General features: G+C 46.0%; 1 protein-coding gene across 7 annotated transcripts in view; it reads right to left on the bottom strand.

The window, feature by feature from the left end:
- The window catches only part of ATXN2 (ataxin 2), a 401010-nt gene that overhangs the window by 156879 nt on the left and 229363 nt on the right, over positions 1-14768 (bottom strand). For all 7 annotated transcript variants that reach the window (XM_030217312.1, XM_030217315.1, XM_030217310.1 and 4 more), the window contains 2 exons: positions 14186-14290; positions 13263-13333 (listed from right to left, as the gene is read on the bottom strand). In XM_030217312.1, the coding sequence (XP_030073172.1) occupies positions 13263-13333; positions 14186-14290 (176 nt within the window). The remainder of the gene's footprint in view (positions 1-13262; positions 13334-14185; positions 14291-14768) is intronic.

Raw genomic sequence — 14768 nt, 5'->3', positions numbered from 1 at the left:
AATATAGACACATCCATAATATACTTTTTTTTAAAATCAAACAGCTCCCCACAGAGACAACAGCGAATGAAACTAACACCAGTATAAAACTAATCTCCAAGAACAAATCGGATACCGAACAGGGAGGGATCTGGGCCAGTCCGGAGGGACTAAAGGAAAACAAATTAATTTCTCCTTCCATAGCATCCCTCTGGACAGGCCCAGATTGACTGGTGGGAAGTACCACAGCATTAAACCACGGGAGGGACAAAACTAGAACTGCTGCCAGATCCCGGTAAACTGAGACCTGAAGCACCTGGACATCTGGCCAACTATATCAAAGTAACGATGTCCAAGACACCCGAACACCAGAGCTAAGTTCCCACCACATGGGGCACTAAAAGAGCAACCAGATACAACTCTGTCCAACTCATAAGCTGATCTGAGCACTAGAATACCGAAACCTAAAATACGCCTCATAAGAGTCACCAAACAACGCTCCTGTCAATTGGAGACCTGAATCCTTTCAGAACAAGCACAAGGAAGAAACTGTGCACCAGGACAGCAGAAAAAGACCTGTCAAAACACCGAACAATGGATGCACAAGATAATTCTGGAACTAAGAAGTCTCCCCCTATCACACAGAGACAGTTAACTACGTAGACTGCCATGCCAACCTTCTTGAGGAATGAAGTGCCTGCAAACCCCCAGAAGAATAAGGAGCATAGACTGGAAATACTAAGGAATGACCAGACTTTCCGAAGAAAGAAACTGACACCCAACGTACTCAAGGGACCAAGCCACAGAAAGATAGAGCCGTGAGAGAGAGCGAGTGCACCCATCTAGGCCCCCTAACTCGTCCATTAAAGGCTGTGAAGATAAGAGAGGAGAGAAAAGAGCACAAAGAATAAACTAAGAGTGAAATCACAAAGAGTAAAGACCAGGGAGACAAAAGAGGCAAACACTGTCGCAAAAAGACCACACACAGTCTCAGAAAGATTTGTAAACAGTCACTCAAGAGCCAGCATGACCACCTTACTGAAAGAGAAAACAAGATTATTCTTCCCAGCCGAAAATACGTATATGTGGCACCGCTGAACAACAGCGGACCAGTCCATGGGTATAGGAGAGATGTCCGAGGGATCCCAAACTAAGACAAAAGCCAAAGAAGTAGAGCTTTGCAAGGGCAAGCATCTGAGCTAAGACAACAGAAGAACATCCCAGTGTCTGAATAACAGGTCCATCTGTGACAAGGCAGAAGGCATCAAAAGGCTGTACAAGACCCAGTCGTCGGCCCAGGAAACAACTGTGGAGTCGCAGAACTACCCAACTATTGATATGAAGCACCACCGAATACGGCCTAGGAGAGCAAACCAAAAACACAAGGAAATCCAGGAACAACCTTATCATCCATCAAGAAAAACCTAGAGGAATCTGTCTGTATCACATGAAAACTCATCGAGATTGCCGATCTCGCCGCTCTGAAAGAGGAGAATAGACACACAGGGGCCTCCATGACTGACCAGCGCCGAGTTCCCAAAGAGGAGGCTCCACTCATGTCGCAAGTGAATCACTTCGACCCTGGGACCACAACCGTCATTCCAGCCTAGCCAAGGTAAGAAATTGGCAGAAGAGAGAAAAATGAGCTCCAGAAAATTCCCACTGTCAACTGAGAAACTGAGCAGCAAAGATGGGAAGCATAACCGAGTAAGGAAGACTGTGTGAGGGCTAGGCGGAACTCCCTCCATCTCGACAACCACTCAGTAGATGCTGTTGGAGGGAAAACAGCCAAGATCTCAGGAGCAAAGCCATCCTTAGATGACTCCCAACTCCTGGAAAATAGATATAGGAAGCCAGCCGGCCTCCATAGAAAAGGAAAAAACAAACAGCTGACTACTCAGCAAATCTAACAGGAGGAAATCTGCAGAAATACCTAACATCTTATGTTGAAGAGTTCCAAATTCATTAGGAAGCCACCAGGAAACTTGTAGGAGTCAAAGAAAAAAAATAGGACAGCCGCCAAAAATGTGTCTGACTGAGGGAATGAGAGATGGAACAGTTAGTCCATTCCTGCGCTGTAGGATCTCAGCTAGACAGGGTTAAACAGAGCAGAAGGATGCAAGAGAAATGCTGAAGATAGCAACCCCTGGCAAGGCAAAGCCATGCGGGACACAACAACCAACATAGGAGATAGTGAAGACTGCAGGCAGCATGCTAAGAAAGGCACTGTCAAGCCTTTGACTAATTTATAGTTCGAGGATCTCAGAGAGAAAGAACAACGAGGCAGCAGACAGTTGCATCAAATGGTGAAAGAAATGAGGTCACCAAGGAGAAATGAAATCACAAAGGAGAAAAGATAATAAATAAGCGAAAGAAAGTGAATCAAAATCTACTAATGGCAATATACACAAGTTGTGATACCTAGCAAACTTGTGCCAACACCTGGGAAAAGGAAACCAATATACGAAGTATGGAGACAAACAAAATGGAAACCATGACCCCACAAAAAATGTTTTGGCGTGAAATGACAGTTATAAATTCCCTGAGAACGGCTGAGGAAAGACCACTGATACACCAGGTATGTAGAGAAAGTGCAAATTATGATCTCAGTGGGATCGTTTGGACAGAAAACTGTCAATGCAAAATACACATAACAGAAAGTAACAAGCATTACAGAAATGCCTCGACGTCTGGAATACTGAAGGAGAAAAAAAAAACATATGGTTCCCCAAGACTAAAAGAAGGTCACCCTGAAAATAGACCCACAGAAACAGAAAAATGCGAGAAACTGACATGCTGTCACAATCTCCGGTGGACATACATTGTGCAAAAGTCCTTTTTTTTTGTTTTTTTTGTTAAGAATGTGACAGAATAGGAGAATCATCCCCAAACCATCCACTGGGCTACTGGGAACGTAACAGTTCAACAGATAGTGCTTCGCTACCTAACTCAGGGATGAATATTAGATGAATATCTAATGTGGCAGACTAGAGAAAGTAAGGAGATCTTCCAAGAGAGCACACCATAATAAACAATAGTGGGAGCTGAACCCACAAAGACAGCCCCAAACAGTTGCTCTAACCAAAAGAGCACAACTCATTAGCATACCAAACCAGTCAGACAGCTCTCCGGAAATAAACCCCACATAAGCAAAGCTAGAAGCAAGTGCTGAACCACCGGGCAGTACCAGTGCAGCTACTGGCCGCAAACCTGAAAGGCATGAGTAAATAGCAGAACAGATGAGGGAAAGGTAACACAGTCCCAGAGATTATCAGGACTGGCACATGTCGAGAACCCTAGAATACCAGAGAGAACATAGCACAGCAGATAAAACGATAAAACAGACTATAAAAACAGACCCTCAATGAATAAATAAGGAAAAGAAACCTGAACCATATAGAGAAACAATACATGCCCTGGCATTATATATAGACCAGAAAAATACTAAATAACTTGTGTCTGCATTAGTCAGCTTTCGGCAAGCAAACGAGACACCATAAACAAGTAAACTGTACTAGTATAAAACCAATAGGTTATGTCCTTGCAGCTTTCCAAATATTGTCCATGCACCATACAAACTGTAGAGAAGTACAGACAATTTCTGTGCCCCATTTAAATGCCAGAGAAAATAGTATTTTGTGTCCTTGCAAAACCCAGAATCTAGAGAAATTATTTTATCCTGCATTATACAGAATCTGGTTGTCAGAAAAGAATCCTTACCAAAGATAGTTTTATTTACACTTACACAGTATCAGACTCTGGAAGCTTCGATGCAAGGAAAGGGAAATCAGAGTACCGGAGCCTCCCACTCCAAACACAAAACATGGCAGTCTGCACTCTAGATCGCTTCACCATAAAGCAGCTAAAAAAAAGAAATATAGGTAGAGTCTGCCCTCTGCACACTCAAACTTCTTGTTCTGCAACGGCTGTTTGTCCTTCAAATTAACAGTGCGATAGGCAGAGGAACTCTTCCCCTCTCCAGAGGAGTCCTCGTAGCACTACCGAAGAGGCCGCTGCAATGATTCCGCCAAAAACCCAAACGTTGTACAAAGCTGCTAATGCCATACTGAAAGCCGGCACTGCTTCGCTAAACCGAGAAGTCCTCATACCTCCACTTTGGTTTTTGTTTTTTTAAATGGAACCCTATGGTTCCTTTGGGGGTTTTTTGTTTGTTTTTAACTAAACTAACACCTGGCGCATGAACCTAAACCAGAACAGAGAAAGCAAAGATACTTACCTGTAGCAGGTATTCTCCGAGGACAGCAGGCTGATTGTTCTCACACTTGGGTCACAGTCCACATTGGTCCAGGATCGGAAGTTTTGCTAGAAAAAATCTTCCAGACTCTTCTGGCGCGCACCGCGCATGCGCGGACCGGTTTCCCACCCGTCGCGTGAGTAAGGACCTCAGTGTAGTCCAAAAGCAAGAGGAGAACAATGAACAACTCCAAAGGGGAGGAGGGCGGGTTTGTGAGAACAATCAGCCTGCTGTCCTCGGAGAATGCCTGCTACAGATAAGTATCTTCGCTTTCTCCGAGGACAAGCAGGCTGCTTGTTCTCATACTTGGGGTATCTCTAGCTGCCAGGCTCACTCAAAACAATGAACATTGGTCAATTGGGCCTCACAATGGCGAGGACATTACAGAGACTGACCTGAAAAGAAACACAACTAAGTGAGAGTGCAGCCTGGAACAGAACACAAATGGGCCTAGGAGGGTGGAGTTGGATTCTAAACACCGAACAGATTCTGCAGCACTGACTGCCCAAACTGACTGTCGCGTCAGGTATCCTGCTGAAGGCAGTAGTGAGATGTGAATGTGTGGACTGATGACCACGTTGCAGCCTTGCAAATCTCTTCAATGGAAGCTGACTTCAAGTGAGCCACTGACGCAGCCATGGCTCTGACATTATGAGCCGTGACATGGCCCTCTAGAGTCAGCTCAGCTTGGCATAAGTGAAGGAAATGCAATCAACTAGCCAATTTGAGATTGTGTGTTTTCCAATGGTGACATCCCCGCCTGTTGGGATCGAAAAAAAACGAACAACTGGGCGGAATGTCTGAAGGGCTTTGTCTGCTCCATGTAAAAGGCCAATGCTCTCTTACAGTCCAAGGTGTGCAACTTGTCTTCACCAGGGCAGGTATGTGGACGGGGAAAAAATGTTGGCAAGACAATTGACTGGCTCAGATGGAACTCCGACACCACCTTCGGCAAGAACTAAGGGTGAGTGCGGAGGACTACTCGGTTATGATGAAACTTGATATAAGGTGCATGCACTAGTAGGGCTTGGAGCTCACTGACCCTACGAGCTGAAGTAACAGCCACCAACAAAATGACCTTCCAGGTCAAGTACTTCAGATGGCAGGAATTCAGTGGCTCAAAAGGAGCTTTCATCAGCTGGGTAAGAACGACGTTGAGATCCCATGATACTGGTGGAGGTTAGACAGGGGGCTTTGACAAAAGCAAACCGCTCATGAAAAGAACCACTAAAGGCTGTCCAGAGATAGGCTTACCCTCTACACGTTAATGATAAGCACTAATTGCACTAAGGTGAACTCTGTTACAGAGTTGGTCTTGAGACCAGACTCTGATAAGTGTAGAAGGTATTCAAGCAGGAACTGTGTAGGAGAAGAAAAAGGATCTAGGCCCTTGCTGTCACACCAGACGGCAAACCTCCTCCATTTAAAGGAATAACACTTTTTCGTGGAATGTTTCCTGGAAGCAAGCAAGACTCGGGAGACACCCTCTGGAACACCTAAAGAGGCAATTTCTAACCTCTCAACATCCAGGCCGTGAGAGCCAGAGACAGGAAGTTGGGATGTAGAACCGACCCCTCGTTCTGGGTGATGAGGTTCAGAAAACACTCCAATCTCCACGGTTCTTCGGAGGACAACTCCAGAAGAAGAGGGAACCAGATCTGACGAGGCCAGAAGGGAGCAACCAGGATCATTGTTCCCCGGTCTTGCTTGAGTTTCAGCAAAGTCTTCCCTACTAGAGGTATGGGAGGATATGCATACAGAAGACCTGTCCCCCAATGTAGAAGAAAGGCATCTGACACTAGTCTGACATGGGCCTGACGTCTGGAACAGAATTGAGGGACCTTGTGATTGAGCTGAGTGGCAAAAAGATCCACCGAGGGGGTGCCCCACTCTTGGAAGATCTTGTGGACAATGCTCATGTTTAGCAACCACTCGTGAGGTTGCATGATCCTGCTCAATCTGTCGGCCAGACTGTTGTTTACGCTTGCCAGATACGTGGCTTGGAGAAACATGCCGTGACGGCGCGCCCAAAGCCACGTCCGGACGGCTTCCTGATTGTCTGTCTGAATCAGAATGATTTTGTTGGACAGCCGATCTCTGAAAGTATTTAGAGTGTTCCATATCGCTCGTAATTCCAAGAGGCTGAAGAACCTTTTCCGGAAAAGACCGAGCTCCTTGAGTATGAAGCCCATCTACATGAGCTCTCCACCCTAGGAGGGATGCATCCGTCGTCAACACTTTTTGTGGTTGAGGAATTTGGAAAAGACGTCCCAAGGTCAAAAATTGGATTGAATGGTCCACCACTGAAGGGAACTGCAAAAGTCGGTGGGGCGATGGATCACATCTTCTAGATCCCCTGCGGCCTGGCACCACTGGGAAGCTAGGGTCCATTGAGCTGATCTCATATGCAGGCGTGCCATAGGAGTTACATGAACTATGGAGGCCATGTGTCTTAAGAGTCTCAACGTCTGCTGAGCTGTGATCTGTTGAGATGCTCAAGCCATGGACATGAGGGCCAGGAGACTGTCTGCCCTTGCCTGGGAAAGATAAGCTCGAGACGTCCGTGTGTCCAACAGAGCTCCAATGAACTCCAATTTTTGAACTGGGACGAGATGGGACTTGGGATAATTGATCACGAACCCCAGTAACTCTAGCACTCGAATAGTCATCCGCATGGACTGTAGAGCGCCTGCCTCCGAGGTGCTCTTCACCAGCCAATCATCGAGATAAGGGAACACATGCACACCCAGTCTGCGTAGCGATGCTGCGACAACACCCACGCACTTTGTGAAAACCCTGGGCACAGATGCCTGGCCAAAGGGCAGTACACCAAAATCGAAGATACTTCCTGTGAGCTGGGAGTATCAAGATGTGGGTATAGCCATCCTTTAAGTCCAGAGAGCATAGCCAATCATTTTCCTGAATCATGGGAAGAAGGGTGCAGAGAGAAATCATCCTGAACTTTTCTCGGACTAGGAAATTGTTCCGGGCCCTTAGGTCTAGGATGGGATGCATCCCCCGTTTTCTTTTGCACAAGGAAGTACCTGGAATAGAATCCCAGCCCTTCTTCCCCTGGTGGAACGGGTTCGACCGCACTGGTCTTTATAAGGGCGGAGAATTCCTCTGCAGTACCTGCTTGTGCTGAGAGCTGTAAAAATGAGCTCCCAGTGGACAATTTGGAGGCTTGGATTCCAGACTGAGAGTGTATCCTAACCGGACTATTTGAAGAACCCACCGGACGGAGGCTATAAGAGGCCACCTTTGGTGAAAAAATATTAACCATCCCCCAACCGGTAAGTCATCCAGAACGGACACTTGCACTGTGGCTATGCTGCACTGGAGCCAGTCCAAAGCCCATCCCTTGCTTTTGCTGGGGAGCCCTAGGGGCCTTAGGCGCACACTGTTGACGAGAATGTACATGCTGGGACTGAGCCTGGTCAGGCTGCCGAGAAGCAGGAGTGTACCTGCGCCTAGCATAGGAATAGCGAGCACTCCTCTTCCCTCCAAAAAACCTCCTAGATGAGGAGGTGGTAGCAGAAGACGCCCGGCGGGAGAGAGAATCCATAGCATCATTGTGCTTTTTGATCTGATCAACCACATCCTCTACTTTTTCATCAAAAACGTTATCCCCCCGGCAAGGAACATCCGCCATTCGCGGCTGGATCTTGTGATCCAGGTCAGAGACACGTAGCCATGAGAGTCTGCGCATCACTACACCTTGAGCAGCTATTCTGGATGTCACATCAAAAGTGTCGTTAAGTACCCTTGGTCAGGAATTTGACACGCCTTCTGCTGCCTGGTGAAAAGGTTCGGCCAGCTCCAGAGGAAGCGCTTGGACTAAACTAGACAGTTGCCTCACCGAGTTCCGCAAGTGGATGCTCGTGTAGGAGCTGGTATGTCTGAATCTTAGCTACAAGCAAAGCGGCCTGATATGTCTTCCTCCCAAAAGAATGCCAAGGTCCTAGCCGAGGCATAGTCCCCTAGTACTCTTGGCTCTCTTCAGAGCAGAATCCACCACCATAGAATCATGAGGTAGCTGAGACTTCACCATTACCGGCTCTCCGTGGACTCTGTACTGGGACTCAGCTTTTTTGGGGACCACTGGATTAGAGAGAGGAAACGACCAGTTTCGCATAAGAAGTGTGTTATGCAAAGGAGCCGTTGCAACCTCTGTAGGTGGAGAAGGATAATCCAAGACCTCGAGCATCTCGGCCCTGGGCTCATCCACAACCTCCATAGGGAAGGGAATAGCCTTAGATATTTCCCGGACAAAGGAGGAAAAAGAAAGACTCTCAGGCGGAGACAACCTTCTCTCAATGGGCGGAGCAGGATCAGAGGGGACCCCATAGGACTCTTCTCCATAAAAGTATCTGGGATCTTCCTCTTCCTCCCACGAATGCTCATCCTCAGTATCGGACAAAAGCTAAGAGCAGCCCGAACCCGAACCTGTCTCGATGTCAAGGAACAACGACCTCGAGGGCAATGTCGAGAAGTTGACCCCTGCCTGGACTGCGGCGAAGCTTCCTCCGCCGACATCAAAGAGAAGTCGACCCAGGTGGTAGCTGACGCCGATGCCGCAGGCAGCACCAAGGTCGGGGACCTCACCACAGGCAAAGGACCAGATGCCGCTTCAACAGACAGTGCAGAAGGCGCAAGCACGCCTTGCACCGAAGTAGACTGGCGCAGCAATCCCTCCAGAAGCTCTGGAAGAAGGGCCCTGATGCGCTCATCGAGAGCCTCCATCGGAAAAGGCTGCGAGGCTGGTGGCAGAATCTGTGGGGGTGTGAGAGCCGGTACCAGGCTGCCAGAAGACCGATGCATCGGCACCTCCTGTATAAAGGGTGAGAGGTCCTCTCATCGCCGACACTTCTTGGGTGCCGAATCCCTCGGCTCCATGGAGCTCTCGGTACTGCGCATGGAAAACCGATCAATGACGGTGCTTCTTAGCCTTCGCTCGATGCCCGTCATCAAGACTCCTTGGTACCAAAGTGGAGGACGTGGAATCCTCATGCCTTCTTGGGGCAGGGTCCGATGAAGGGCAGTTCCAGGGAGCCTGCATAGCAGTAGGCCTCAAGACAGGTAGAGACCCACTCGATGCCTCGCTGCTCCCAACGCGATGTGGTCGTTCAGCAGCCATTACCTGTGCTCTCGAAGTCAATGCTTCCCTCGTGTCAACGCCGCTGACCTTGGTACCGATGCCAAAGGACCGGACCAATCCACAAAAAGTTTTTCTCACTGAGCCTCACGAGACACTTGGGTCCGTTTTTTCATCAAAGGACACAGCTTACAAGCAGCTGGTAGATGATTGGGCCCAAGGCACTGGAGACAATACGCGTGGGGGGTCGGTACCCGAGATGGTCTGGTTGAACAGAGTACAACGCTTAAAGCCGCTGGGTGTCCTCAATGACATAGACGGAAAAACGGCGTCTGCGAAATTAAAGGACGCGATTGTGCCAATTAAAAAGGCACAAAAAAGGGAAACAAAACCCTGCCACGCGGCCTAAAAGACCGCTGCGGCAAAATGAAAAGAAACTTAAACCTACTGACTAAAACTAAGAAACTAAAGAGAAGTACTCTACTTTTCTTTTTTTAATTTTGTATAAGGACAACAAAAAGAAGAAAAAGGGAACAATCACTCACAGACTCTTTCCTGAGCCAAGAGGAACACAACGGAAAACATGTCACATCAGACGAGGAGGAAAAAATACTGAGGTCCTTACTCACACAACGGGCGGGAAACTCTGGAAGATTTTTGAGATTTTTGCTAGCAAAACTTCCGATCCTGGGCCGACGTGGATGTCGACCCAAGTGTGAGAACAAGCAGCCTGCTTGTCCTCAGAGAAAGAGGAACTATAACACGCTCCCGAGTCCAAGACCCTGCAGGGAGACAGCCATGATGGCAGGCTAAAACTATAGCACCTGCCTTCTTTTTGTTTTGCTTGTTTTTTTTAATATCATAGTGGCTGTTCCCTGCGGCTCTGCAAACTCCCTTCCCGCGAAGTGGTTGAGGCCAGCCATGGAACACAGTCCACCCTGAGCCCTCAAGCATACAGGGAATGCTCAGGGATAGGAAGGGGGAGGGACCCCGCCACACGACTGTAGTACCCCAAGGCATTCGAGAACCCCCGTGGGCCTCAGCCTCTGCCAGCAGATAACCAAAACACTGCACAGATGTACAAGAGAAAAGAAAACTTCAAACTTATTAGACTGAGAAAGAAATAGGTACATTTACCTGAGCTAACAGAAATTAGAAAACAGAATAGACATTTTGAGGCCAAGGGGCTCACCACATCTACTACTGAGGTTTCCAAGGGACTGAGCACAGCTCTTACTGGCTGACTCGAAATCAGTCTTCTCAGTCTCCACCTGATGGTAGACATGCACAACCCATCAGTCATTCTGGCCCCGTCCGGAGGGATGCTAAGGAATTTCATTTGCCATAAAACATTAAACCATTAATGTTTCATATACAGTGGTGGAAATAAGTATTTGATCCCTTGCTGATTTTGTAAGTTTGCCCACTGACAAAGACATGAGCAGCCCATAATTGAAGGGTAGGTTATTGGTAACAGTGAGAGATAGAAAATCACAAATTAAATCCGGAAAAACACATTGTGGAAAGTATATGAATTTATTTGCATTCTGCAGAGGGAAATAAGTATTTGATCCCCCACCAACCAGTAAGAGATCTGGCCCCTACAGACCAGGTAGATGCTCCAAATCAACTCGTTACCTGCATGACAGACAGCTGTCGGCAATGGTCACCTGTATGAAAGACACCTGTCCACAGACTCAGTGAATCAGTCAGACTCTAACCTCTACAAAATGGCCAAGAGCAAGGAGCTGTCTAAGGATGTCAGGGACAAGATCATACACCTGCACAAGGCTGGAATGGGCTACAAAACCATCAGTAAGACGCTGGGCGAGAAGGAGACAACTGTTGGTGCCATAGTAAGAAAATGGAAGAAGTACAAAATGACTGTCAATCGACAAAGATCTGGGGCTCCACGCAAAATCTCACCTCGTGGGGTATCCTTGATCATGAGGAAGGTTAGAAATCAGCCTACAACTACAAGGGGGGAACTTGTCAATGATCTCAAGGCAGCTGGGACCACTGTCACCACGAAAACCATTGGTAACACATTACGACATAACGGATTGCAATCCTGCAGTGCCCGCAAGGTCCCCCTGCTCCGGAAGGCACATGTGACGGCCCGTCTGAAGTTTGCCAGTGAACACCTGGATGATGCCGAGAGTGATTGGAAGAAGGTGCTGTGGTCAGATGAGACAAAAATTGAGCTCTTTGGCATGAACTCAACTCGCCGTGTTTGGAGGAAGAGAAATGCTGCCTATGACCCAAAGAACACCGTCCCCACTGTCAAGCATGGAGGTGGAAATGTTATGTTTTGGGGGTGTTTCTCTGCTAAGGGCACAGGACTACTTCACCGCATCAATGGGAGAATGGATGGGGCCATGTACCGTACAATTCTGAGTGACAACCTCCTTCCCTCCGCCAGGGCCTTAAAAATGGGTCGTGGCTGGGTCTTCCAGCACGACAATGACCCAAAACATACAGCCAAGGCAACAAAGGAGTGGCTCAGGAAGAAGCACATTAGGGTCATGGAGTGGCCTAGCCAGTCACCAGACCTTAATCCCATTGAAAACTTATGGAGGGAGCTGAAGCTGCGAGTTGCCAAGCGACAGCCCAGAACTCTTAATGATTTAGAGATGATCTGCAAAGAGGAGTGGACCAAAATTCCTCCTGACATGTGTGCAAACCTCATCATCAACTACAGAAGACGTCTGACCGCTGTGCTTGCCAACAAGGGTTTTGCCACCAAGTATTAGGTCTTGTTTGCCAGAGGGATTAAATACTTATTTCCCTCTGCAGAATGCAAATAAATTCATATACTTTCCACAATGTGATTTTCCGGATTTAATTTGTGATGTGCTATCTCTCACTGTTACCAATAACCTACCCTTCAATTATGGGCTGCTCATGTCTTTGTCAGTGGGCAAACTTACAAAATCAGCAAGGGATCAAATACTTATTTCCACCACTGTACCACTAAGTTGAAAGCACATTATTTTATTCTTGCTTTTGGTACAACTCTCCCTGAGGGTTAATGGAGAAATAGAGATCAAGCTCTGGGTAACTGAAGTGAGTGGTTTATTTTTATATGAGTGGTATGGCTATTTTTAATTTTCCTATCTGAATATTGTAGTTCTTTGATGATATTTTATGTAATTTTAATATTGTAAATCGCTACAATCTTTTCTTCTGTAAAAAGCCAAGCGATATAGTAAGTTTAATAAACTGCAACTAAAGTACTTATTCAAAACCTGTAAAAGATATTGCATTATTTACTGTACCTCTACATTAACTTAGTTACATAGTAGTCTGTTCAATAAGATAAACTCAAACCATGTGTAGCAATATAATGTATATATTCTTGATCTTGATCTACCCTTGCCATTTTCAGGTAACTTATTTTTTATTTATTTTTATTACATTTGTACCCCGCGCTTTCCCACTCATGGCAGGCTCAATGCGGCTTACATATTGTATACAGGTACTTATTTGTACCTGGGGCAATGGAGGGTTAAGTGACTTGCCCAGAGTTACAAGTTTTATATCTGTACTTTCAGCAAATCACATTATATAGTAATACAATTTTAATGGGAATTATATCTTTTTGAAATATTGAACATTTTTCACTGAAAACATTTTATGCCTTTTCCTTTATTTTATCCCAGCTATCCCACTGTTTCAGTATGTATTCTGGGCAACAATGGCTATCCACCCTTACTGGTTCAAGGCTATAGATGCCTCCCTTAAGACTTCAGTACAATATATACCAACCAAACACAACATATACAAACTGTCCTACTAAGCAAGCAAATTATTTCCACAGCATGCCTACACCTAGACACGAAAGGTGTTGCAGTCGAATGACAAAATGAGCAATTCTTTTGAAGGGCATTTTAATTATTCAGCTGCTATGGTTGTGATACAGTGCTTACATACCCTAAAATCATTCTTGAATTTCTTTAAGTCATCAAGCTGCTTTCTTTGTTCTGAAGCCATTGGCAACACAACTATAAATCAAATATTAAAACATATATTTAGGCTTCAACAAAATAGGTTACATTATATAGAGGCCTACTATTTTATGTAACATCTGTTATTCAGCTAGAATCCTAATGCACTAAGTTTACTATTTCAGGAACATACAGGTAAAACACCTAGAGAGAAGACAGTCAACCATACTTCTGGAATTCAGACTGCATGAAAGCATTCAAAGGACAGGAAGGAAAAATACTTCTCTTCCTCCATGTACACAGGACAAAAGATACACACAATGCACACACACTTAGACCTGTTAAAGTGATATCTGTCAGGGACCACACTACTGCAGCTGTAGCAATGAGGGGGCACTGTGTGCCATCATAGGCACATATTGAGCAATGAGTGTGTGTAGTGTACAAAACCAGGCAATGTGTTAGCTAGCCTTGTGCATCTTCTGTATAACAACAGGGCTCCAAGGACCTGAAAACCCAAACCAAACAGGTAGCACTAAAATCAGGTTTCAGAGAGAGATGAAAGTTCTGGGGTTCAGCAGGAGCACAATTGCTCAACAACTGCATTGCAGGTATCAACTAGTTTTGGAAAAGTTACCATACTTGATAACTTTTTTCCTTTGGTCCAAACAGACCAGTCCAGTGGTCCTGTGGCCGAAACACAGTTTCTGTGTTGAGTCATTGAATAAAGTGGTTCTTTGAAATCTTATCTCCCGGTCTCCTGGAGTCATTGGTCCACTTCCCACTCTCTCTGTACTGTTACATTTACATGGGAGTTAGTGTTCATCCACTTAGGTGGATTACTCTCTCCTATATAATTTTCTGAAACATGTCATTACCACTGCACATTAGATGCTCATAAGTACAGACCTTTGTTTTCCGGTTTGCTAAAGCTGGAAGTTTCACTAGGCTTAATATTTTCTCTATTTCCAGCTGGAGAATTCTGCCTCTGGTCCTGGAGCCTGGAATCTTTAGCTGAAAAAAAGTTTAAGTTAAAAATAGGGTTCTACACCAATTAAAATTTTTAATCACAGGATTAACCACATAAAGGACCCCTCCATCACATTTCCTCCTGTACACAGTGCAAAATATAGACAGAAGATGTAAATTCTCAAAACTGGCATATTTCAATTATTAAACTAAAAATAGCATACTTTTTTTTTCAATTTGTAAAGTTTAAGCATACCTCAAACAACAGTACAAATCCGAGCCCAGCTCAGCAATAATAATCCAACATTCTCCGAACCTACTTTTGGGAATTGTACATAGAAACGTAAATGTAAAACCAAGTCTTTTGTTCCCCCCCCCTTTTCTCCCCTTGTATGCCCCCAACCTCCCCCACCCTCCCTCACTCTCTCCCCCTCCCCCCTAAGTCCAGCTCCTCTTCCCCCTCTTCCCTATCCTTCCCTTTTTTGTTTTCCCCCCTCCCCCATCCCACCTATTCATGCCTAGT

The sequence above is a fragment of the Microcaecilia unicolor genome, chromosome 11 (genome assembly GCF_901765095.1).
Source record: "Microcaecilia unicolor chromosome 11, aMicUni1.1, whole genome shotgun sequence".
Lineage (NCBI taxonomy): Eukaryota > Metazoa > Chordata > Amphibia > Gymnophiona > Siphonopidae > Microcaecilia > Microcaecilia unicolor.
This window is presented reverse-complemented; position numbering and strand designations above follow the sequence as displayed.